The sequence below is a fragment of the Oculina patagonica genome, chromosome 1 (genome assembly GCF_052425735.1).
Source record: "Oculina patagonica isolate OP01 chromosome 1, crgOcupat, whole genome shotgun sequence".
NCBI lineage: Eukaryota > Metazoa > Cnidaria > Anthozoa > Scleractinia > Oculinidae > Oculina > Oculina patagonica.
The window spans coordinates 925,541-950,586 of NC_135758.1; the positions used below are offsets into that span (position 1 = coordinate 925,541).

The following is a 25,046-nucleotide window of genomic DNA, read 5'->3' on the forward strand; positions in this document are numbered from 1 at the left end:
GTTCAATAATAATGGCTCGTCCCTAACAATTTCTGAATACTTAATAACTGTTTCTATTCTTTTTAACGTTGATAAAAATAATGAAAACTGGAAATGTTCGAGTTGAAAGGTCTGTACCAAGAATAAGACACAGACTAACAAATTTTACCAGGAGTTATGGATGCTAGTGGATGTTGATATTTTTTACGTTTTGCACCCTTATACCGTTCCAGTTCAGTATTTATGATAAATTTTAAAGAGACATTTAACACAGAGTAATAACAATTTATTTGAAATAATATATTTTTTTTGAAATGTAAGGCTTTGTATTAATAGCGACTCAGAAACAAATTGAACTATTATAGTGATTTATCTCTGAAGGTTGGTAATGAGTATTAAATGTTGTGTTCCTTTAAATTGGCAGGGACAACTCATGCCAAGTTTGTATCGCTTTATCACAGATATTTATACTCAAATAAAAAAATTGAGAATAAGTAATGATTTCTAAAGCACAAGAACACCTGCTTTCACAAAATAACGATGCCATGTTCTGATGTTATATGAAATACTTCTCTCAAAAACAAGACTGAACCCTTCCACGAAGTTGTATTTACACAAAACGTTCATTAATCCACCCACAATATTGCACCTGTCACTTGCCACCCCAGGGTGGGGGGGGGGGGCGAGCAGACCCAGGGGAATTTGGACATTTTCATGGAAGCCAGAGTCAAATTCCTCACCCCTGGGCACCTAGTAAATGTCAAATTTCACATATCTCCTCTAAAATTTCTAACCCAGCCGACCATTTTAGATGTCAAAATCGCTACCCTGGGAGAGCCTCACGATGCAAATTCCCGTGGATTGCCCCCCCCCCCCCCCCCCACCCTGGGGCTTAACATTGACAGATGCATATGGTACACGTTCAGTGGCCACTCGAGAGTTCTGCCCTCTGAAAGTAACAATTGAATCAAAAATAAAATTAAGGAAACATGGTAAAAGTGAGTGTAATGTGAGCATTAACACAAATAAAGGCTGAATCATCCAAAAATGTTTGTCTCTATATACCCCTTTAATAGACGAGTAGGAAAATATATATGCGAAAATAGAAAAGAAAGGAAAATCTAAGAAACCCTGTGAGGACCTCGGTTGATTGGTTTTCTAACCAAAAACTTAAATTCGATGGCTCTAGAACATGTGAAAGCTGTGCTAAAACTTTTCAGAAAGTAATGTGAGAAATATGAGAAAAGAACCTTGCAGCAGGGCGGGAAAAGGCTGCTTGCAAAAAAGCACATTGGTTTGTCCGATATCGAGTCAAAATAAACATCGTGCAAAAGTTCAGTGTCTCTTCTATTTTAATATCAAAAAGAAATTCTGGGCATTCGAGATTCATACCGATTAAAAAAGAAAGTTCACGACGTACTCGTGTCTAATTTGTATAATGCTTATTTTTAAAGACGTCCTCCGCTGAGTGATCTGGTTCGCTTTATTTCCATTTGGAAGCTATGATTTGCACAAAGAAAGGAAGTTTAAACTTGTTTCCATTATCTTGTCGTCTTATGTCTATACATAGAGGCGAAGAAAGAAAATCAAAGATCTCTTCGAGATATCGACTTTTTTGGCATGAAGTTAGTATGAGTAGAAGGTTTATCCTGGGCATTGTTGTTCGAACATATCATGGAAGAATTCAAACGTATTTCAGTTCAAGCATTTTTTTTTTATTTTCGCGGAGGAAATGCTGTATTTGTCAGTCGCGACGGCTGGTTGCTTTGCGACTCATATATATATATTTGGCTTGGTTAAAAATGGTAAACTTTGACGTTTGCCTTTAATCAAAATAGTTCTTTCCTTTCGAGTTAGAAAGATTTCTACTCGCCTAAGGCCCTAATGCAGGGTTCTCGATAAAGGTTACGCACGACAGAGTTACCTTTTGTCTCGTCACGCAATCTTAACCCCACATTGAGAAGTAAATTTTCGTTTGGATATTACCAAAAGCCGCTTCTCCTCGCGTTATTCTTTACCTTACGGCTACACATGCCATTTCTAACGACTACATTTCCAGTAAAACAGTTGCTGTTTATTTTTCTAATGGCGATGCATTATTTTCTGAACAGAAGCAAAACCGTTAAGCGTTTACTGCTTCCACGGGAAGTAATTTCACAACAGGCTACAAAAACACTTGTAAATATCACTTAACACATTTAATGATGTTGCAATTCTAAATTGTGCAACTTTATGTTATTTCATTAAGTTCACTCTTGCAAAACTAAAGCATTAACGTGCGTATCTTTGTACTGATAACTTGGTACTACTGGATGAAACGCACTCTCTGCAAGAACTTTCCTTTGAATGCAAAGAACTAAACGTTTTAAAACAGTTTATGACCGATTTGGCTTGCGTATACAAAAATTACAGTAATCTTCAATCCACGTGATGGGTCAGGTGACTGAAGAATAATATCCAAGGAAACCCATTAAAAATACAGTCAACATTACAAAATTCTTTACATTTATCAAAAGCATATACAGTCTTCGAGTTAGCGGGGTTTTCGAATTAACCGCGTAGCAATGACTGAAAATTGGGTCGACTCCAAGTGAAATGGAAGTTAGTTCGGGTTAGCGGGGTTGTTCGAGTTATGTTAGTTATCCGAGTTCGAGTTACCGGGATTCTACTGTATTAGAACTTAGCTTACCTGAATACTTTACACTTCCACATCACATTCTAAATTAAAACTGCAACCTAGAAGTCAACAATGCGCTGTTTATAAAACTCAACCGCAAATTAAGGAGCCAAAGAAAACCCAATGGAAAACACATTGAATATACTGTAGTACTCGTGTCGCGTAGACGATAATTCCGGCCTACTACAGCAAACAAACAGTTCAGCGGTTCAATACATTCTTCATATATACCCACACCCCCGGCCCACACCGAAAAGAAATTAAATCCCTTGAATTGAGAACGCGAATAAATGATTATTTACTCGTGTTTAGCGTGACTAACGTAATAGATTGTCGCGAAAACAAATCCTTTAGGTATTAAACAGTACAAATTTCCGTTCTTAATCATTTTAGGTTAAATATTAGCGCCCCTTCAGTGTGTGAGACGCTTGTACCAGTACAGCGCTTTAGACTGTGAAAGACTTAACGTTGCCTTCTTGGGCTCACATTCTCGATTAGTTGTGTCATTTCTCATTTGAGATACTCACGCATAAAAATAATTGTTATATAACGTTTATACATGTGACAAGTCACGTTTTTAACACGAGATCGCAAGTGTTGACGCAATACTAATGAGAGACCCTTTCATCGCCCACAGCGGAATATGTGACAAGTCACGTCTTTAACACGAGATCGCAAGTGTTGACGCAATACTAATAAGAGACCCTTTCATCACCCACAGCGGAAAGAAATCCCTTGAGAAATTAAAACAGTCCCTTGAGAAATTAAAAAAGTCCCTTGAGAGTTAACAAGAATGTGGTTCCAAATTTTTCCCCACATAACTGCTATTCTCCTAACATTCGCTTGTAAACAAGCAAAAAAAATCGAAAAAAAGGAGAAAATTTATCGACTGAGCTCCTCATTGCGTGGCCTGCGTCACGTTATGAATTTTCTTGATCACTCAGCGAAGGACGTCTTTAAAAAGAAGCACTATGCAAATTAGAAACGAGCAGGTTTGTGAACCTGCTTTTCTAATCGGTGTGAACCTCGAGTGCCCACTTCACGCTGACTCGTCCCCAGTCGTCTTTTGAGTCCGTAGAGAGTCTAGAAGGGAATTATGGGAAGGAAGAAGCGGAGCGAAGGAGACGACTGGCAGATCGCGAGTCGAAAAGTGGGTTGAGAAGTCGAAAAGTGGGCACTGGTCGTTTTCCTTACATATTTTTGGTTAGATACATTTAGATTTTCAATTTGTCGTACCAAACACCAAGACCCGGAGGCCAAGAAAGGTTTCAGGACGGTAGCATGCGGCTTCGATTTGCCAAAAGAAATATTTTGCGTGGCTCAAACATCACTCAGTTTTGTTCAATGGTTGCTTTTTGGGTACGTACTAGCCTGTACGTTTGCTAAGTTGAACTACTCGAATTGTCGCTATGTTGACAGCCTTTGGATGGTATTCAAGCAGAAACATTGGAAACATGCGAATATTTGAAGAGAGGAAAAATCACAAGTATTATTTTGTATTTATTGCGAAGTATGGAACCCTAAAAGCTTAATTCTTGATTTCAATGTAATGTGTTTATCGTTTGTGAGTGAATAAAATTCTTTTTGCGTGAGCTTGAGTTTAGAAATTAGAACATGATCATGCTGCGAATACCATGACCGTTTATTCCCGTGTTTTATTCCATGAAAAAGCTGAGCAGCTCGTTTTCAGAATAAATTGGGCCGACAAACATTTCGGCGATTTGTTGAAACATGGCTGTAGGAATATGAAAAGAGCCAGAAGTAGGTTTTTGATCAGTCGGAGTTTTTCTATTGAATTATCTGACGGCGGCACTTGTGAGTTTAAGTCGAATATCACAGGGCCTATATATATATCCATAACAAATTTGGTTAGTCATCTTGTCTACTATGATAACCATTTTTTGCATGAAACAAGGATATATTTTTAAAGGATTGACAGCTAGGGAATAAAAGTTACAACTGAAAACAGATTAAGCCGTTTTGGCCCCTTGACCCAAATTATGACACTTTCAACAGGAAGCCCGTCAGACATTAATATTTTTCAGTTAAAGTTTGACTCTCTCAAGAAAAGAAAAAGAAATGAATACATGTCTGTAGACGCTCATTTTAAGTATATTGGAAATGGTTTCGTTAGCTTGAGGTCTATGTATTCAGCTGCATTAGCACAAAAGGAAAGATTAAACAGCTGGGCTAATGTACGCGTTAAGTAGTGATCAGTTGTGTGATGGGCGAATAATAATTGTGTCGGATGGATAAAAGAATCTTTGGATTGTTAGATATATCCCGGAAGGGCAGTTGGTGACATTTTAAAGCTCCCGAAAGCGTTTTCTTTTAATAGTGCCTATTTTTATCTCACTGACGCCGCCATTCCTATTTCCGCCATCTTGGAAACAGGATCTTCCAGGGTTTTCCCATCATCCTTCGCGTCTTGCAATTTTCGCATAAGAGACGACTGGGGACGAGTCAGCACCTCACGCAAAAGCAAATATTATATGAGGCCACAAAAGGCTGCCACATTACACAAGAACATAAATTATGCGAGGCCACAAAAGACTGCCACCTCACGCAAGTGCATAAATTATACGAGGCCACAAAAGACTGCCACCTCACGCAAGTGCATAAATTATACGAGGCCACAAAAGACTGCCACCTCACGCAAGTGCATAAATTATACGAGGCCACAAAAGACTGCCACCTCACGCAAGAGCATAAATTATACGAGGCCACAAAAGACTGCCTCCTCACGCAAGAGTATAAATTATACGAGGTCCATTGGGTATAAATCCAAGCATTTCTTGCCATTCTTAGTCAGATCTTGAAGAAAGTACTCAGCTTTTTAAATTTACAGGAAAATCGAGAAAATACACTTTCTTGTGCCATGTCGAATCAAATCAGCGCGCGCGCTCAGGTTGAAGGCATACATCAGCGTACACTCATGGGCAAATGTTAGACGCTAAATTAACCAATAAGAGCGCGCACTTTACTTTAGTTGTGCTATAATAATAAGTGTTGTTGTAATGGCAAATAAATAAAAAAAATTGCAAAAAAACGCCCGGTCAAAATTTATTTAGTAAAGATGTAGCTGAAACTATTGGAAACCATGCTCTCACACAATAACGACGTCCGGTTACAGCTTAGTGACTCCGGAAGATGTAGCTGTAACCACTGGAAACCATGCTCTCACACGTCCGGTCACAGTTTAACCCCAGAGGCGGTGGAACAGTTTGGAACGTGCGCGCTTGTGTGTGTGGAGGGGGGGGGGGGGGGTGCTCCGTTCACGCTCCGGGGTGACGAGGGGAGGGGGTTTGGAGAGTTGGGTCTAAGACTGTCCAAAAAATACTCGGCAGGTTTTCATATTTGGAGCAAATTTTTTCCGTTCAAGCAACATTTTGTATTCTGAGCAGTTTCTACACCGAAGATTTCCGAAGATTCTGATTGTTGTTCGAATCGAAAGGCATACGAACGCATCGGATAACTTTTCGGTCTTTTCCAAGATAAACGAAGTTTACCAAAGATTTCAAAGAAAGTTGCGATATTTGGACTTTCAATCGTTCAGCATTAACAAATGGTCAGCAGACAAGACGTCATCCGTCATCCTACTTCATGGTGCTTCTTGACCTTTGCTTTTGTGCAGACGCGATATTTTCGGCAACAAAACGTGGAGGGACTACGTCCCCCAAATTTTCGTTTGGGGTGGGGGGGGGGGGGCTAGAGCCCCCCTGCTTCGCTGTAATTTATTTTGCATGTCATTCATATCACAAAAGACTGCCACCTCACGCAAGTGCATAAATCATACGAGGACCACTGGGTATAAATCCAAGTATTTCTCGCCTTTCTAAGTCAGTACTTGAAGGAAGTATTTGTCGCCGTGCTCAGATCAAACTGTTACAAGTTCCAAGTTTCAAGAAAAAGATACGACTCCAATATCTTCAGTGTTTTGCGTTATTTAGTAACCTTTCAATGTACTGGCCCAACTGAAATAAGCCTTGGGTTGTTGGCTCTTAAGAGTAAAATCGCGAAAATTTTATCCATTTGATTCCCTTTTGTAAATCAAAAACAGTGCTCAACAACATGAAGTGAATTCAAAAGCATACTCTCTTTTCGTTTTATAAAAATATTGTTTTCCGGCCCAGGCTAAATATTCTTATTTTTCTGCCGAGATTAGGCTGAAAATATTCTTGTGAATATTCTTAGATTATAGGTTTAGCTCATGTCTTTTAAACAGTATACCATACATATGTACTACGTGTACCCTTCATCAAACTGTCATTAGCATCGAACATTTAGCTAGTGTAGATTTTATTGTTTTATGGCTAGTTTTGCCGTATAGAGAATGAAAGAATTTTATACTGTTTAATGAAAAACTTGCACACATCGGTAATTGAACTTACAAATTTCAACACGCAAAATTATATTCTTTTCCAAATCTCAGCCTCGGGTTTATTCTTTAAATACTCTTAAATTTTCGTAAATTTCAGCCTCGATATTCTTATAAAAGAAATTCTTATATGAAAAAAGACTGTACCGAATGTTTTTCTGTTTCAGTTCAACTATGGATTGTAAATTTTATTTGTGTCTGTTGGTGATTATGTTGGGGACCATTACCGTGCATGGTGCAGCACGTCAAGGAATCCAACAGGGAAACCCCATGCATGAAAGTGCCAAGCGTGGAGATGGTGAGCGTGCTTTTACTTGAGCAAAACAGTTTCTTAGATCTGCTTTTTTTAATTGAGCTCTGAGCTACGCAAACAAATGAGCATGGCTAACACAATATACAATCTTATCATGTTTTTCAGGTTTTTGTACGCAACCGCAATATAATTTTTGTAGCCCCCGTGGCTTTTGTCCAATGGGATTTTCTTTTTGTGGGTATGACAAAGCATCATGTGGACCCGCTCCAGCTGTGTGTTGCTGTGAAGATTGAGTAAGTATCCATTTATCGAACGCATCGTGATTGTATAACTCCGACCCGTCAGTTAAATATTCGTATCATTATCAAAAAGTAAAATTTTCAGGCCAACTAGTATGGACGGCAGGCAAAGATATGATTGCAGATACGTATAAAACCATACGAGTCCCCTAAATGTTCCAAGCATAAGAATCCCGTGTGGCATTTTTTTTTTTTTACTTTCAGTGAAAGATTATAGATATGTTCTTCCCATACCTGAAAAAAATGCAAAAATAGCAGAAGAAAAGCGTAGTCATTTGCAGTAGCATAGGTAACAACTTAGTAGAATATTCTCTGGGATAATAACAAGTTTTTCTTTTCTTTTTCAGTTCACGCCAGCTGGGCCCCTACTGATGGCGGCAATGATGACAGCCCTAGCTTAATAACAATTAAAATAACTGCTTGGAAAAATAAACATTATTTAGTTAAGTACCGGGAATTCTTAACGCAGGACAAACTTGAAACCCTAACAAAACTAAGTGATAAAATAATTCAATTGAATCAAAAATAAAATTTAATTAAAATTAAGGAAACATGACAAAAGCGAGTGTAATGTAAGCATTAGGACAAATAAAGGCTGAATCATCCAAAAATGTTTGTCTTTACTCTTTTATTAGACTACTAGGAAAAATATATATGCGAAAATTGGAAAAAAAGAAAATCGAAGGGACCCAGTGGGGACCTCGGGTGACTGATTTTCCGGTCGAAAACTGAAATTCGATGGCTGTAGATCATCATGTGAACGTCGTGCTAAATATTTTGAAAGTAATGTGATAAATATGCGAAAAGTTGGATGAATATAACCTTTGCAGGCAGCATAAAATTCCCCTTCTTTCTGTGTTTGCCGCCGCTTTCTGATTTCTCGGGGTTTTTTTCAATTAAGTTTTTTGGGAGCATTTGATCAGATCAGATGGGAAATAGTCTGGCTGCACTTTTCCGCTATTTGTGCGTCAGCTAAAGCAAATACATTAGCAAAGAAATTTCAGACTGAGTAAATTCAAGTCAGGGAAAACGGAGCAAAATCGATTTCGCGGCAGAAGTTGAAAAATCGATTTCTTTTTATTTCCATATATAATTATAACTGTTAATAGGTAGGAAAGAAGCCTGATGTAGATTGTTCGACCAAAAGCCCTTTTGTTTTGAGAAAAACAAGATATCGGTTTGCGTGGTCGGAGCACAGGGAGCCCTCACATGATTTATGCGGATAAATAAAAAACTCATTCTTACTTGTTATCGTCGCGTTTTTTTGCGTTTTATCGGCCTCGGTCTTGCAGGTTGGAGGTCTGGAATCGAGAAAAGTGTGGGGTCTGGGACGGGAGGAACATTCGTAAATATTAATTTTCGGGACGACACCCGACCAAGCTACGAGTGCTATATAGTGACAAGGGGTGAAACTCTCAGCTTTCATGGTTCGATCTTTCTGCCAGTGGAATACCATCTTACGACCGAAAGTAAAAATGTAACTTGCGGAAGAGACATTTTAATACATGCAAAATGGCCTAAAGTATCTTCCCAAGTTGTCAAGTATAGTCTCAATACCACCCCAAAACTCTAAATTTCTAGCTTTAAATCCTTACATATAGTTTGCTCAAATAACTTCGGCGGCGGCCTTGAGTTGAAGGAAGTGTAAAGTTTAAAAAAATTGAAAGAAACTAGCCAATCATGCTTTTGTTTGAAGGCATTCATTTGGTCTGTCGGCTCAGTACCGCCCTGTTGTTGGATACTAAAAGCAGTGTTCAAATCTGAATAAAAATTTCTGTAAATTTACACGTTCTGTAAAAAGTTTAGCCTGAATTTGTCCATTCACGTCGTTGTTTTGCTTAGAACGTGCAGGCAGAGTTCAGCTAATTACGCCTTTTTTTGTGACCTTCTGATTTGCAATTCTCGTTTCGGCTTAATGGTGATGAGTTTGAGAAATGGCGGTGTTTTCCTCGACAAGAAAATTCAAAATAACAGAATGGTAGGTATAAAAAATTAAATCTTGTCCCTCAGCCTCACTACCATTCAAAGGCTGGGTCACTTGGCAGGCAACTGTAAAATGGACTATTGAAACATTGAATCTTGTGTTTCATTGTGTCCATCATTTACTGTTGTTTCACAGGGTGTTTAGCAAAACCTCTCTTAATTTATTGTTATGTTTTCTATTCTGATCATGAAGTGATGTCATTATGTTTTTTTTATATCATTAAATTGTGTTCATGCACATAAAACAATCAGTGGATTACTAGATAGTTTGTTTAGTGACCTTGCCAAATTGTGGTTGTTATGTTGCCAATTTTAACCAGGAACAACAAGATAAAAAAATGAAAAAAATAAGTAAACTATTAGTTTTTGGTGGTACTAAGGAAGGGTTCTGCATCTTCACAGCTGGCTTCGCAGTTCCGGTGTTTAAACCATCAGTTCCAAAACATCCCCAAAAAATATGAATCACTGTTTGAAACACTTCATGTGATTATTTGTAATTTTGTGTAGGGAAGTAAGACATAATAAAGAAATAATCAAATTAATATTGGTTTCAGCATATATATTTGTCCACAGCATGCTTCTGGTGCCCCCCCCCCCCCCCCCCACCTCTCCCTTTTTTTTAGCAAATTGTATCATTTAGAATGCATCAAAAGGTAAAGTAAGGCAAATTAAAGGTGATTGTGAAATTTTTGTTGGACTTTAAGGAGAATTTAAAGCCTAATTAAAAATGACTATGAAACTTTTGTTGGACATAAATGAGAATAAAACACAAATTAAAGATTGCTGTGAAACTTTTGTTGGACATTAATGAGAGTTAAATTCACATTAAAGATTACTGTGAAACTTTTGTTGGACATTTTAACGAGAATTAAAGGTAAACTAAAAATGGTTTTTGGAGACCATTCCAAAAAATTAAAGGTAAACTAAATATAGCTTTATTGGCCATTTAAGAGAGCCTATTAAAGCCTACGAAATGATCCTTTGAGTTAGCTTTTATCTTAAAATGCAGTTTGTATGAAATGGTTCATTAGTTAGCCTTTTATCCATATAAAAGTACATTTAAAGTCTTTCCTAAGGAAATTAAATGTGGTTTAAATACTTCAAATGTACACCTTTAAAAGCAATTAAATTCATGATTTCGTCCTGTGCAAGTTACAAATTCCAAGTTTCGAAAAGGTACGAATTTCAAATTATCCTATATCTTCAGTGTTTTGCGTTATTTAGGAACCTTTCAATGCACTGGCCCAACTGAAATAAGCCTTGGGTTGTTGGCTCTTAAGAGTAAAATCGCGAGAATTTAATCCATTTGATCAAAAAATGAGCTCAACAACATTTTGTGAGTTCATAAGCGAGGGAGGGTCTCAATAGGGTTAACCGTTAGCCGTAAAACGGCCAAAAATTTAGCCGTTATGCGTAAAAATTGGAAAATTTTAACCGTTAGCCGTCAAATATGTTAACCGTAAAATATCAGAACCTTAGTAATTATAAGTAAACAAAACTAGTTCATTTCATCGTCCCAGAGTGGCCCTGAGACCTAAAATATATTTTTCAACAATGGATATTTTTTTTTACTTTAAAACAATGAAAATTAATTTTTAACTTCTGTTAACCGTTAGCCGTAAAAAAAGCCAAAATTTTAACCGTTAACCGTAAAAGCCACCACCCCATTGAGACTCTCATAAGCATACCGAATGTTTTTCTGTTGCAGTTTAACTATGGATTGTAAGTTCTATTTGTGTCTGTTGGTGATTATGTTGGGGGCCTTCACCGTGCATGGTGCAGCACGTCAAGGAACCCAACAGGACAACCCCATGCACGCATATGCCAAGCGGGGTGAGTGTGCCTTTACATTGAGGAATACAGAATATTATATTTTTTTTTTAAAAAAATTAGCTCAGTACTACGCAATTTTATAGGCATGGCTAACATGAATGATATACAATCTTATTATGTTTTTTTTTTTCAGGTTTTTGTTCCGGGCCATATATGTTTTGTGGCAACTTCCGTTGTCCAATGGGATATACTTTCTGTGGGTACGACGAAGCATCATGTGGAGCTCCCCCAGCTCAGTGTTGCTGCGAGGATTGAGAAAGCATCGAGTATCGAGCGCTTCATGATTGTATAACTCCGACCCATCAGTTAAATATTCGTATCATTATTAAAAGGATAATTTTTCAGGCCGACTGTTATGGACGGCAGGCGAAGATATGATTACAGATACGTACAAAACTATACCAGTTCCCTAAATATTGATACATAAGAATCCCGTGTGGCCATTCCGTTTACTTTCAGTGAAGATTATAGATATATATGTTATTCTCATATCTGACATAAAATGCAAAAATAGCAGAAGAAAAGCGTAGTCATTTGCAGCAGCATAGATAACAACAACAAGTTTTTCTTTTCTTTTTTTTTTCAGTTCACGCCAGCTGGGCCTCTACTTATGGCGGCAAAGATGACAGCCTTAGCTTAATAACAAACTGACTGTCGCGTTCCCCAACCCCGATGACTGCGGGCTGGGCCAAACGCCGCTTCAACCAAGAACCACGATTCTTGCTTTAACTTTAACACTGCCTTTATTCTCTTAATTTCGTGGCACGCGGTGAAAAACTACAATTACAACATAGAAATGAAATCAGGATAAGGTACAACAATAGAGGAAATCAAAGGGAAAATCACAGGAAATCAAACTTACACAGTCCTACTCCAAACTCCAAGTGAAATACTCCGATAAACACTCCAAAACACACGAAAATTACGACGGAACGAAGGATAAATCACTTTACGACATTGATCGAGGGCGTACCTAAGTTGAATTACAAAGATGATCCGATAACATAGTAACTGATTAATAACATTAACTGGTGAAAGTCAAGTCCGGAAATTAGCGTGAGTAACGCCACAAGTCAAGTCCGGAAATGAGCGTGAGTAACGCCACACTCCTCGCCCAAGGATCCTCGTGGATCCTTGTCTTTACTTTAGTCGTTGAACCTTGGCTTATTCGTTTAAGCGCACGTATCGTCAGAGGGAACTAACAGCACGAGATTACTGATTGGTCGCTCGTACACCTTCTTCTGTCCGTCTCTGTAGACCATCACTGTTGCCTTCCTCACTCTCCCGTCTTTGTCTTTGACTGCACCCACCACCTTGCCGAGAGGCCAGTTATTCCGATGGGCTTGATCGTCCTTCATCATGACGATGTCTCCGTCCGTTAAATTCCGACGCTCCTGGTTCCACTTTGTCCTAGCTTGCAGGTTGTGGACATACTCCCGCCTCCATCTGGTCCCAAACTGATCTGCAAGGTATTGGATCCTTCTCCACCGTCGTCTGGCGTAGAGGTCCTGTGCCGTGAAGCTTCCAGGAAGAGGCCCGAGTGGGCGTGATTTTTGCGTGAGCAACATTGCTGGTGACAATGGTTGAGGTTCGTCGACGTCCGACGGTATGGCTGTGATTGGTCGGGCGTTCACTATCGCTGCAACCTCCGACATTAAGGTACTCAGTAGCTCGTGGGTCAGTTGCCGTGTCCCTAGCTCCAACAGCATGGCATCTAAAACGCGCCGGATCGTACCTATCTGACGCTCCCAAGCGCCACCAAAGTGGGATGCATGGGGGGGATTGAACAACCACTCGCAACCTTGGTCTGAAAGGTACTTAGCAATAGACTCCTTTTCCATGTTTGCTAAGGCTTCATCAACCTCTGTCTTTGCGCCGACGAAGTTGGTCCCCCTGTCGCATCTCAGGCGTAATGCAGGTCCCCGTATGGCAAGGAAACGCCTTAGGGCACAGAGAAATGAACTGGCGTCCATTGTCTCCAACAGCTCGATGTGGATCGCTCTACTGGCCAAGCATGTAAAGACAAGACCCCAGCGCTTTGCGTTTGCGACTCCTCCTCGTGTTCTCCTGGTCTGCACCGTCCATGGCCCAAACACATCGAACCCTACATTTGTGAAGGGTGGTCCAGGCTCTGCTCTATCCGGTGGCAGGTCTGCCATGCGCTGCTCTAGCATAGAACCTCGGAGTTTCCTACATGTCACACAGGAACTAATTAGACTTGCAACGGCTCCATGGCCGCCCACCAGCCAGTATCCAGCGTTCCTAAGGGCTCCATGGGTGATTTGCCGGCCTTGATGATGGACTTCTTCATGGTAGTGGCGTAACAGTAGCTTTGAAACATGGTGTCCTTTTGGTAGAATTACTGGATGCTTCTCCTTTGAACTGAGATTGGTCTGGCGGAGGCGACCGCCAACTCTCAGTACTCCGGCGTCGTCGACGTAAGGGTCCAGTCGATAGAGATGGGATTTCTTCAGTGACTTTTTTCTTTCTTTAACTCCGTTACGGTCGTCGCCACTCTGTGCTGCAGTTTCTGTAAGGGTGCAAAGATCATCCTTGAAGGCTTCGTGCTGGACTGCCTTAATGATGGTATTGGTGGCCTGGGTTACTACTTCTGGCGACAATCGCTGGTCGGGCTCACGTTGAGATGCTATGTCCGCTTTGTTCCTCCGCTTGAATCGCCTAACCTTGGCAATAAGGACTGCAATGGCACGCCTGAGTGATTGCCAAGACGAAAACTTCTCGAAAACTCCTTTGTGAAGTGTACCGAATTCCTGTTGTTTAGTGTTAGTTACACAGGACTTCACCTCCTTGCGTACCTCTGGATCGTCTGCGCTAATGGTAACGTGATCGGCGTCGGGTACTGGGGCAGTGCCTTTCGCGTTTCTTAAAAAGACGGGTCCGGTAAGCCAATCTGATTCTGTCAGGTCTTTCGCCTGTAGGCCGCGTGTCGCCAGGTCAGCGGGGTTGTTGCTGCTTTCCACGTACCTCCACTGGTCTGGGGTAGATATCTTGCGTATGATCTCTACGCGGTTTGCAACGTAGACATAGAACCTTCTGCTTTCGTTGCGAATATAACCGAGGACAACCTGCGAGTCGGTGTAGAACACCACTTCCGATACTGCCATATCTAACTCCTTTGCAACCTTGTCTACGGCTTGAGCTGCCAGTACGGCACCACAGAGTTCGAGACGTGGGATGCTCACCGGGTTGATAGGCGCTACTTTCGCCTGGCCAAATACGAGAGATACGGCCACTTCCTGTCTGGCGTTGAACAGGCGGAGGTAAACGGCTACTCCAATTGCTCGCTGACTTGCATCTGAGAATGCATGGATTTCGGCTCTGGTGATTGGTCCGAATTCTCTCGGGTGATAACATCGTCGCACATGGACTTTCTCCAAGTCTGGGAGAGCATCTCTCCAGCTCCTCCATCTGTTCGCAGGGCCCTCTGGAAGTGGGTCATCCCAGCCTAGAGGTGCAGTGGCAGTCGTATTCTTGCCCATGGCTACTAGCTCTTGAAGAAGTAATCTGCCCTCCAACAAGACCGGCGCAGCTAGACCCAAAGGGTCGTAGATTGAGTTCACCAGTGATAAGACTCCTCGACGGGTGAAGGGTCTGTCAGGCGTCGATACCTTGTACGTAAATACGTCTCTCTCCAAATCCCAAAAGACTCCTAGAGAACGTTGTGCTGGTAGTTCATCATGGCGTAAATCTAAGCTGCGTATGTCTTTCGCTAGATCATCGGCGGGGAAGGCTTCCATCACTGTCACAGAGTTCGATACTACTTTGTGAAGCTTGAGGTTTGCGGTGCCCAGAGCGGCTTGCGTGGCTCTGACTAGCTCGATAGTTTCTGCTGCAGTAGGTCTTGAGACCAAACCATCGTCCACGTAGAAGTTTCTGTCTACGAATTCCTTTACTCCTGGTGCGAACTCCTCGCCGTCTGCGACTGTTCTTCTCAGGCCGTAAGTAGCAATCGCGGGGCTTGGACCATTACCGAATAGGTGAACGGTCATTCTGTACTCTACAATAGGCTGTGTCGGGTCGTTATCTTTAAACCATAGGAAGCGTAGAAAGTCCCTGTGCTTAGGATCTACGTGAAAGGAATGGAACATCTGTTCCACGTCACACATTGCTGCAATGTCCTCGCGACGAAAACGTGTTAATACTCCGACGAGACTATTCATGAAGTCCGGACCTGTCAACAGCTCTTTATTTAGGGACACTCCTCGGTACTCTGCAGAGGAATCGAATACCACCCGAATTTGGTCTGGTTTTTTCGGGTGGTATACTCCAAAATGTGGAAGGTACCATGTTTTTCCTAAGCCATCGTTGGGCAAGGTTTCATCTGGGGGCACTTGGACTGCGTGGCCTTTTTCGAGGACCTTTGCCATAAAGTTAACATAGTCCTTCTCCATCTGGGGTTTGCGTTTCAACGTTTGGAGAAGAGCCTTTAAACGTTTGGATGCGTAACTCTTGTTATTCGGCATGGACACGTTGTGTGAACGGAATGGGAGAGGCATTTCCCAGTTTCCCTTCTCATTCTTATGGATGCCGTTGTCCATTATGTTCATGAATCTTCGATCTTCGATTGATAAGCCGACGTCATTGTCACCGCTGGTCACGCGGTAAACATTTTCCTTGGCTGGGGTGGTCCCGCTACACTCGCCATAGCTTTCTCTGAGTTCGAGTTTATTGGGGCATCGGATAATCTCAAACTCCTTCTCTGAGTTCGTTTCGATCGGGGCTTCTTGGACGACGCATGTTCTTCTTGCGCGCACATGAATGGGTCCGTCTGTAAGATCTAGACAGGCTTGACCTGAGATAGTCCATCCCAAGACCAACTTCTGTGCCCACGGCGCTCCCTTTGGGCCATTTTTGAACGCTCTCACTTTCAAGAGTTCGGGTGCATCTCTGCCAATTAGAAGCTGGACCTTGGCTTGGCTGTCGATGGGTGGGATCTCGTCAGCAATACTACTTAGATGGGGATACTTCATAGCGATCTCCGGAGTTGGAATCTCCTCCTTATCTTGTGGGATGCCATCGCACTCTGTCAGGGTGGGTAGTTTTGATGACCTTCCGGCGTGAACTGACTTCACGATCAGACCTGTGACCCTCCGTCCATATCTGACCTCCCGTTCTCCTCCACACGTTGAGAGGTGGTACTTTAACTCTGGACCTTTGGCGTTTAGTTTGTCTGATAAATCGGTCGTGATCAATGACGCATTGCTCTGGTCGTCTACGATGGCGTACACTCGGTGAACTTCGTTAGGGTTGTCTTCGCTATAAACATCTACTAACACTATCTTACTGCATGATAGTCCACCTGGGCTGCCTTTACATATGGAGGTGCATTTAGGGGTTACATTCTCCACGTTCTCCTTTGGTGGCTCTCTCCTTCCTTTCTTCTCGACTCCAGTGAAGGAGGTCCGCGTGTCGTTCGCTTCCACAGATACTGCATTTAACTCTCATATTACATGCACTGGCCACATGCTCTGGTGAAAAGCAGCGGAAGCACAGTCTTTCTTCAAAGATCCAACTCTCTTTCTCTCCCACTGTCAAGTTTGCAAAGGCTTTGCATTCAGCTATTTCGTGACCAGCTCTGTCGTGGTAGATACAGTACTTAACTCGAGGAGGCTTTGTGGCTTCCTTCCCAGGGAGTGTGCCGCTGTCTAGGGACATTTCAGTTTTGAATATCCGTCCCGCTTCGAGTCCAGCTTCAGGCGGAAGTCGTCTTTTAGTCTCCTCGCGTTGACGGTTGACTGTGGTGCTGATTGGTGCCGTGACTCCTGCGAAGACGTTGGGGTGGTTTCTCTTTCTGGATTGGCTCTGGATCATCGCAGAGAACCTTTTAAACGTAGGGTAAGCGTCGTTGTGCTCCGCCGCGTAGCTCACGATTTCCTTTTCCCATTTACTCCGTAGGTACGTCGGGAGCCTTTCAACTATCGGGCGGATTGCTATCGGATAATTGAGGCAAGCCAATCCCGGCAGATGGTTTATTTGGCAATCGACGTCAGCACACAAGTCGGCTAACTTTTGTAGCTTGGCGTTGTCTTTGTCGCCGAAGCTAGCTGCGGTGCAGAGCCGTTCGATGAGTGCCTGTGTTAGAGCTGCCGCGTTGCCAAAGCGTCTTTCCAACTCTGTCCATAGGTCGTAAAGGGTGATAGCAGGGTCGTTGCCCTGTCTGTTTCTGTAATTATCGACTAGTTCTTGTGGATCACCACTAGTAAAACTTCTGAGATAGTTCAGTTCTTGATCGGGCGCTATGTCCGCGTCTTTTACCATCGCCTTAAAAGATCGTTTCCAAGAGTGGAACATGGTCGCGTCTCCCTTAAATACTTCGGGCTGACATTTAGGGAGGCTCTGTCTCGCTAAGTTTGCTACAAGCTGTTGGTTAGACGCAGCAAATGTCTCTAGAGCTAGAGGGGTACTTGAAAAGACTGTTTGGGGTGGCAGGAATCCAGGTGGACGAAGGTCGTTATTGGGCGTGAACTGTGCGAGGGAAGGCTTTTCCCTATCCCTGGTACGTTGGTTTGGGGCCAACTCCCACTGTGTGTTAGCGCTGTCGATTCTCGTTGTAGGGATCTCGGTGGGAGTGTATCCCTTCTCGGGCGTTCGTTCATCCCCAAAAGAATATAGAGGCTTGCGACTGTGTTCGTCCTCAGGGGTACTAATGTCCAACTGCTTTTTGGTGTCTGCGTTTTTAGGGGTGTATACTCCGTTCTCCGCGTGGCCTTCCTCAGGGGTGTACGGAGGCTTTGGGGAGTGTCCGTAATCCGGAGCGTAAGGAGGCTTTAAGGGGCGTGTATCCTCGGGGGGGTTTACTTTCTCGTCAGTGTGACCTTCCCTTGGGGTGTATTTGTCCCTAGGTGCGCGGGGGGGCAACGTGTTTTCCTGTGTTTGGGGACTGGTATTAACCCATGTTTTGGTCCTTTCTTGACATTCCGTGATGTCCATGTCAGGGAGCTCCAAGAGGTCGCGTGGCTCCTCTTCGTCTAGCGTATCCTCGATAGCTTTTAGTTTAGCGTTCGCTACAGCAACCCGTTTGTTTGCTGACATAATGGCAATGTCTCGCTCGTGTTCTGCACGCACTTGTTGCCGGCGCCTCTCTTCCTCCGCTTCGCGTTGTTTCATTTCATTCTCCCTCTCTGCTATCATACGCTCGTAATTGGCTTGCTCTTTAGCTGCCGCTGCTTCCGCTGCCGCCCTCGCTCTCATTACGCTGGAGGACGTGGACGCGCGAGACGAGACGGTATTGCGTGAGTTACGAGACTTCACAGAGGATTTGTCCGACGATTTGTCGGTTTCCTGCTTACTGTTCTTTATTAGTTTCATAAGATCGTACGAATACTTTAAGCTAGTTTTCTCCGATACCAGGATGGCTTCACCCTTGGAAGTTCTGTATTTGTCCTGGCTGTAAAGCTCGACTAATTCTTTTACAACGACTTCGAATTCCTGCGTTGCGCTCTCGAGTTCGCGTAGCGTGTTGTGAGTGACACGTTCAAGCTTCGATGCTTCAACAGCTCGAATTACTAGCCATAATTTCTGTTCCAACTTCTCCGCTTTCCTACGCCTAATTTCTATCGCGTACTCTAAACCCTTCTCGGTCATTTTACGGTCTCTGGTCTCCTGCTTCTCCGGTGGATCGGCATCGAGAATATCAAACTGTTTATCTCCGATTCCTCCTCGCCATGACATGCTTGCTTTGTCTTCTCGCGGCGGCGATTAAACATTTACATTCGGCTTACCTCGCTACTTCTGACTGTTTTTTCACTGTCGCGTTCCCCAACCCCGATGACTGCGGGCTGGGCCAAACGCCGCTTCAACCAAGAACCACGATTCTTGCTTTAACTTTAACACTGCCTTTATTCTCTTAATTTCGTGGCACGCGGTGAAAAACTACAATTACAACATAGAAATGAAATCAGGATAAGGTACAACAATAGAGGAAATCAAAGGGAAAATCACAGGAAATCAAACTTACACAGTCCTACTCCAAACTCCAAGTGAAATACTCCGATAAACACTCCAAAACACACGAAAATTACGACGGAACGAAGGATAAATCACTTTACGACATTGATCGAGGGCGTACCTAAGTTGAATTACAAAGATGATCCGATAACATAGTAACTGATTAATAACATTAACTGGTGAAAGTCAAGTCCGGAAATTAGCGTGAGTAACGCCACAAGTCAAGTCCGGAAATGAGCGTGAGTAACGCCACACTGACTGCTACTAACAAAACCAAGTAATAAAATAATTCAATTGAATCAAAAATAAAATAAAATTATGGAAACATTATAAAAGTGAGTGTAATGTAAGCATAACGACAAATAAAGGCTGAATCATCCAAAGATGTTTGTCTTTACACCTTTATTAGACGAGTAGGAAAAATATATATGCGAATATGGGAAAGAAAAGAAAATCGATGACACGAGCAGGTCGTAAACTTGCTATTCTAATTGGTGTGAATTTCGAGTGCCCACATCACGCAAAAGCAAAAATTATACGAGGCCACAAAAGGCTTCCACCTCACACTGCACACAAGAGCATAAATTATACGAGGCCACAAAAGACTGCCACCACACGCAAGAGCATAAATCGATACGAGGCCACAAAAGGCTTCCACCTCACACTGCACACAAGAGCATAAATTATACGAGGCCACAAAAGACTGCCACCTCACACAAGAGCATAAATTATACGAGGCCACAAAAGACTGCCTCCTCACGCAAGAGTATAAATTATACTCTTGCGTATAAATTATATTATTGATAATATATTTGTAGTAGTATTAACTTTTATTCTAGGGGAGGGCCACAGGTTTTTCAGTTTTTAACTGTAATGTGTAACCCTCATTAAATAAAGTTGTTATTATTATTATTATTATATTATACGAGGTCCATTGGATATAAATCCAAGCATTTCTTGCCATTCTTAGTCAGATCTTGAAGAAAGTACTCAGCTTTTTAAATTTACAGGAAAATCGAGAAAATACACTTTCTTGTGCCATGTCGAATCAAATCAGCGCGCGCGCTCAGGTTGAAGGCATACATCAGCGTACACTCATGGGCAAATATTAGACGCTAAATTAACCAATAAGAGCGCGCACTTTACTTTAGTTGTGCTATAATAATAAGTGTTGTTGTAATGGCAAAGAAATAAAAAAAAATTGCAAAAAAACGCCCGGTCAAAATTTATTTAGTAAAGATGTAGCTGAAACTATTGGAAACCATGCTCTCACACAATAACGACGTCCGGTTACAATTTAGTGACTCCGGAAGATGTAGCTGTAACTATTGGAAACCATGCTCTCACACAACCACGACGTCCGGTTATAGTTTAACCCCAGAGGCGGCGGAACAGTTTGGAACGTGCGCGCTTGTGTGTGTGGAGGGGGGGGGGGGGGGGGGGGGTGCTCCGTTCACGCTCCGGGGTGACCGGGGGGGGGGGGGTTGGTGAGTTGGGTCTAAGACTGTCCCGAAAATACTCGGCAGGTTTTCATGTTTGGAGCAAATTTTTTCCGGTCTAGCAACATTTTGTATTCTGAGCAGTTTCTACACCGAAGATTTCCGAAGATATGATTGTTTGTTCGAATCGAAAGGCATACGGACGCATCGGATAACTTTTCGGCCTTTTCCAAGATAAACGAAGTTTACCGAAGATTTCAAAGAAAGTTTCGATGTTTGAACTTTCAATCGTTCAGCATTAACAAATGGTCAGCAGACAAGACGTCATCCGTCATCCTACTTCATGGTGCTTCTTGACCTTTGCTTTTGTGCAGACGCGATATTTTCGGCAACAAAACGTGGAGGGAGTGCGTCCCCCAAATTTTCGTTTGGGGTGGGGGGGGGGGGCTAGACCTCCCTGCTCCGCTGTAATTTATTTTGCATGTCATTCATATCACAAAAGACTGACGGATTCGAATATTTCGCTCGTAAAGCCTCAAATGTACCATAAATTATGACCGCGTGTAGCGAGAAAACGGGCATGATGTCCACCTCTTCTTACTTTTATTTATTTGTTATGTACTGGACTTAAAAAACAACTGTGCAAAGTCTCAGAAAATATTGATTGTATAGGTTTTCTTCGATGGAATCACCTTAAATTGAGGATTTGTAGCAAAGTGAGTTAAGATGTGTCTGAAACAATTCAAGACTATGCTCTCACACAATAACGATGTCCGCTTAGTTTAAATTAAGGATTTACGGCAAATTGAGTAAAGATGTGTTTGAAACTATTGTAAAACATGCTCTTACACAATAACGACGCCCGGTTAGTTAAAATTGAGGGTTTGTGGCAAATTGAGTTAAGATGTGGCTGAAACACAAAGTGAGTTAAGATGTGTTTGAAACAATTCAAGACTATGCTCTCACACAATAACGACGTCCGTTTACAGCTTAGTGAGTAAAGATGTGGCTGAAACTATTGGAAACTATGCTCTCACACAATAACGTCGTCCGGTTATGTAAAATGAAAATCAGTGGAAGACTGAATGGCCTGAATGAAGCTGCGAGCTAGGATCGCCTCATATATTTTACATATTTTATTACAGAGAGCATAACTTTCTGACATGTACATTGACAATTTTCTCTAAAGTACGAAAGTTCACGATGTTAACTATACTTGCATGTACAGAATAATAGTCCTCCGCGAGAAGGTTAATGAAAAAAGAAAAATTTCTTTCCATGCATAATAACTAAATAACACATTTTAGTGTTTAGGGAAGCTCATGTATGGTACATTTGATTGACAGTTTAAATGATTCTGCCTTGAACGAAAACACAACTTAAATATGCCCTGACTGTGATATTCATCCGTGTTCCTGTTTTTAACTTGCATGTCATTCGTATCACAAAAGACTGCCACCTCACGCAAGATCATACATTATACGAGGCCCATTGCGTATAAATTCAATAATTTCTTTCTGTCGCCGTGATCAGATCAATCTGTTCCAAGTTTCAAGGAAAAGGTATGAATTTCAAATGATTAAATTACTTCAGTGTTTTACGTTATTAAGGAACCTTTGAATGTAGTCCGACTGAAATGATCCTTGGGTTTATGAACTCTTTAGAGTGAAATCGTGAAAATTTAATCCATTTGGTTTCCTTTCATAAGTCAAAAACAGAGCTTGACAACATTTAGTGATTCCATAAGCATACCGAATGTTTTTCTGTTGCAGTTTAACTATGGATTGCAAATTTTATTTGTGCCTGTTGGTGATTGTGTTGGGGGCCTTCACCGTGCATGGTGCAGCACGCCAAGGAACAGGGAAACCCCATGCATGAAAGTGCCAAGCGTGGTGGTGAGTGTGCTTTTACTTGAGCAAAACAGTTTATTAGATCATTTTTGCGACTTTTTTTGCTTGTTTACAAGCGAAAATAGGAGAATAGCAGTTATGTGGGGCAAAATTTGGAACATTCTTGTCTACTCTCAAGGGACTTTTTTAATTTCTCAAGGGAATATTTTAATTTCTCAAGGGATTACTTTCCGCTGTGGGTGATCACGCGATCTCGTGGAAAAAACGTGACTTGTCACATTTACAAACGTTATATAACAATGTTAAAAGTGACATGTCAGCTTTCTTATCTCAACGCACGTGTGTCTGAAAGGCGATCTATAAAAAGCGTCGCACAAACAATGGATTGCGTAACTAAAACACGAATAAATAGCCACTAGCACTTACATCGTTTAAAAATTACAAACGTCAAAAATAAACCATACCAAAAAACTTGCTCTTTTCAAAGATATTATTGAAGTTAAAACAAATGCAAGAGATGGGGGCTTCTTTTAAGGCTTCTTTTTTAGGCCAAATTTGGTCGCTACAAGCGCCCATTCTATTTCGTCATCAGCCTAGGTCGTTAGGGACGTGACCTCGCGTTGACAGCAATGTTGCATGAATCGGCTTTACAACATGCGATCGTATCTACGCAGTTCGAGTGGAATTCCAGTCAAAGACAGCAAAATTCCTTCGTATTTCATCTTCAAATATAATTCGATAGCATTCACTGTATATATGGCTTTTGTTTAATCCTTCTTAAGCCCACGAAGAAGCTGTCTTGATATCCGACCCTCGCATAGACTGTCCACAGCCCTCTATTTTTCGTGTTTTTCGATCGATGAGCGCTCGGTGAGAACGGCGAGAGACCTGGACGCCAGCACAAAACAGAAGAAGCAAGAGGGTGGGGGCGGGGAGCGAAAAAACGCCTGACTCGTCCCCAGTCGTCTTCATACAGCACGCGGCAAATATACAGCGGAGGGAGAGATTGCCGCGTGCTATATGAAGACGACTGGGGACGAGTCAGAAAAAACGCAGCTTGAGTGTATCGATTTGTTTACGCAATGTTTTCTCCGACAGTAGTCGGAAATATCCGTATTTTTTTCGTGCTCTTTCGTGGAGCAATCGTAACGATACGGCCTTGAACACATTGAACAGCGGTCTACCTATAACAATTCAAATATGGCGTCACAAAAACAAAGCGTCGAACGCATATTTTGCTGTTTCATTTGCTAATTTCGCTGCCGTAATCGACTGCCTCGAAAGGTCCTTGCAATTTTAAAGTATAGAATTGTCAGATCTCGGTGAAATTTGCACTGTTTATTTGTGTAATGTTGAGGAATATGTGTATAAATACCCGGCGCGGACGAGCCATTTTTGACAAAATTATATGGCTGCATTTCCTCCGCGAAGATAGGAAATTGTTAAACTAAACTACAAAGCAACCGTAATGATAAGTTCGAAGAACAATGCACAGGATAAACCTTCGACTCATACTTCATGCAAAAAAAGTCGGTATCTCGAAGAGACTTTGATTTTAATTGAGCTCTGAACTACACGATATACAATCTTATCATGTCTTTTCAGGTTGGTGTACGGACCCGGGATTTATGTATTGTGCCTCCCGTGGCATTTGTCAACAAGGATTTACTGCTTCTGGGTATATACCCACAAGCAGTAAATCCTTGTTGATAAATGCCACGCATAACCTGTGGATCCACTCCAGCCCAGTGTTGCTTCGCTGATTGAGTAAGTATCCAGTATCGAGCGCATCATGATCGTGATCATTATCAAAAAGTTTTTTTTTTTTTTTCAGGCCGACTGTTATGGACGGCAGGCAGAGATATGATTACAGATACCTACAAAACAACACCAGTCCCCAAAATGTTCGATACATTAGAACCCCGTGTGGCTTTCTTTCACTTGCAGTGAAATATTTTAAATATGTTCTTCTCATACCTAACAAAAATGCAAAAAATGGCAGTAGAACAGCGTAGTCATTTACAGCAGCATAGGTAACAACCTAGTAGAATATTCTCTGGGATAAAAACAAGTTTTACTTTTCATTTTTAGCCAGTTAACGCCAGCTGGACCCCAACCTATGGTGGCAATGATGACAGCCTTAGGCTAATAACAAAATAACTGCTTGAAAAAAAAGGTTTATTAAGTTAAGTACCGGGAATTCTTAAGGCAGGACAAACTTGAAATCCTAACAAAACTAAGTGATAGAATAATTCAATTGAATCAAAAGTAAAATTAAAATTAAGGAAACATAACAAAAGCGAGTGTAATGTAAGCATTAGGACAAACAAAAGCTGAATCATCCAAAAATGTTTGTCTATATATTATTATATATTTTCCGCTTCTTG

At 41.7% G+C, this 25,046-nt stretch overlaps 1 protein-coding gene, 2 long non-coding RNA genes and 1 pseudogene across 4 annotated transcripts; 3 read left to right on the forward strand and 1 right to left on the reverse strand.

Moving 5' to 3' along the window:
• The first annotated feature begins 7,219 nt into the window (after positions 1–7,219).
• On the forward strand, positions 7,220–8,190 carry LOC144647800 (uncharacterized). Its single transcript, XR_013569625.1, has 3 exons — positions 7,220–7,332; positions 7,453–7,580; positions 7,934–8,190. It is a non-coding gene; the product is annotated as an uncharacterized LOC144647800 (long non-coding RNA).
• A 3,094-nt stretch (positions 8,191–11,284) lies between these two features.
• LOC144644358 (small cysteine-rich protein 1 pseudogene) lies at positions 11,285–11,657 on the forward strand (annotated as a pseudogene). Its single transcript, XR_013569099.1, has 2 exons — positions 11,285–11,402; positions 11,536–11,657. The product of XR_013569099.1 is annotated as a small cysteine-rich protein 1 pseudogene (transcript).
• Positions 11,658–12,114: 457 nt separating this feature from the next.
• On the reverse strand, positions 12,115–16,040 carry LOC144647807 (uncharacterized). The gene is made up of 2 exons (XM_078507520.1): positions 12,265–16,040; positions 12,115–12,179 (listed from the first exon to the last, which is right to left on the reverse strand). The coding sequence occupies exon 1, from the start codon at positions 15,968–15,970 to the stop codon at positions 12,575–12,577; it is 3,396 nt and encodes a 1,131-aa protein (XP_078363646.1). The 5' UTR covers positions 15,971–16,040; the 3' UTR covers positions 12,115–12,179; positions 12,265–12,574.
• A 6,273-nt stretch (positions 16,041–22,313) lies between these two features.
• LOC144647815 (uncharacterized) lies at positions 22,314–25,000 on the forward strand. The gene is made up of 4 exons (XR_013569630.1): positions 22,314–22,371; positions 22,582–22,704; positions 24,265–24,426; positions 24,751–25,000. It is a non-coding gene; the product is annotated as an uncharacterized LOC144647815 (long non-coding RNA).
• Positions 25,001–25,046: the final 46 nt, after the last annotated feature.

Bases quoted from the DNA above. Each gene is read 5' to 3' on its own strand.
- LOC144647807 (XM_078507520.1), bottom strand. From the start codon at position 15,970: ATGAACATAATGGACAACGGCATCCATAAGAATGAGAAGGGAAACTGG.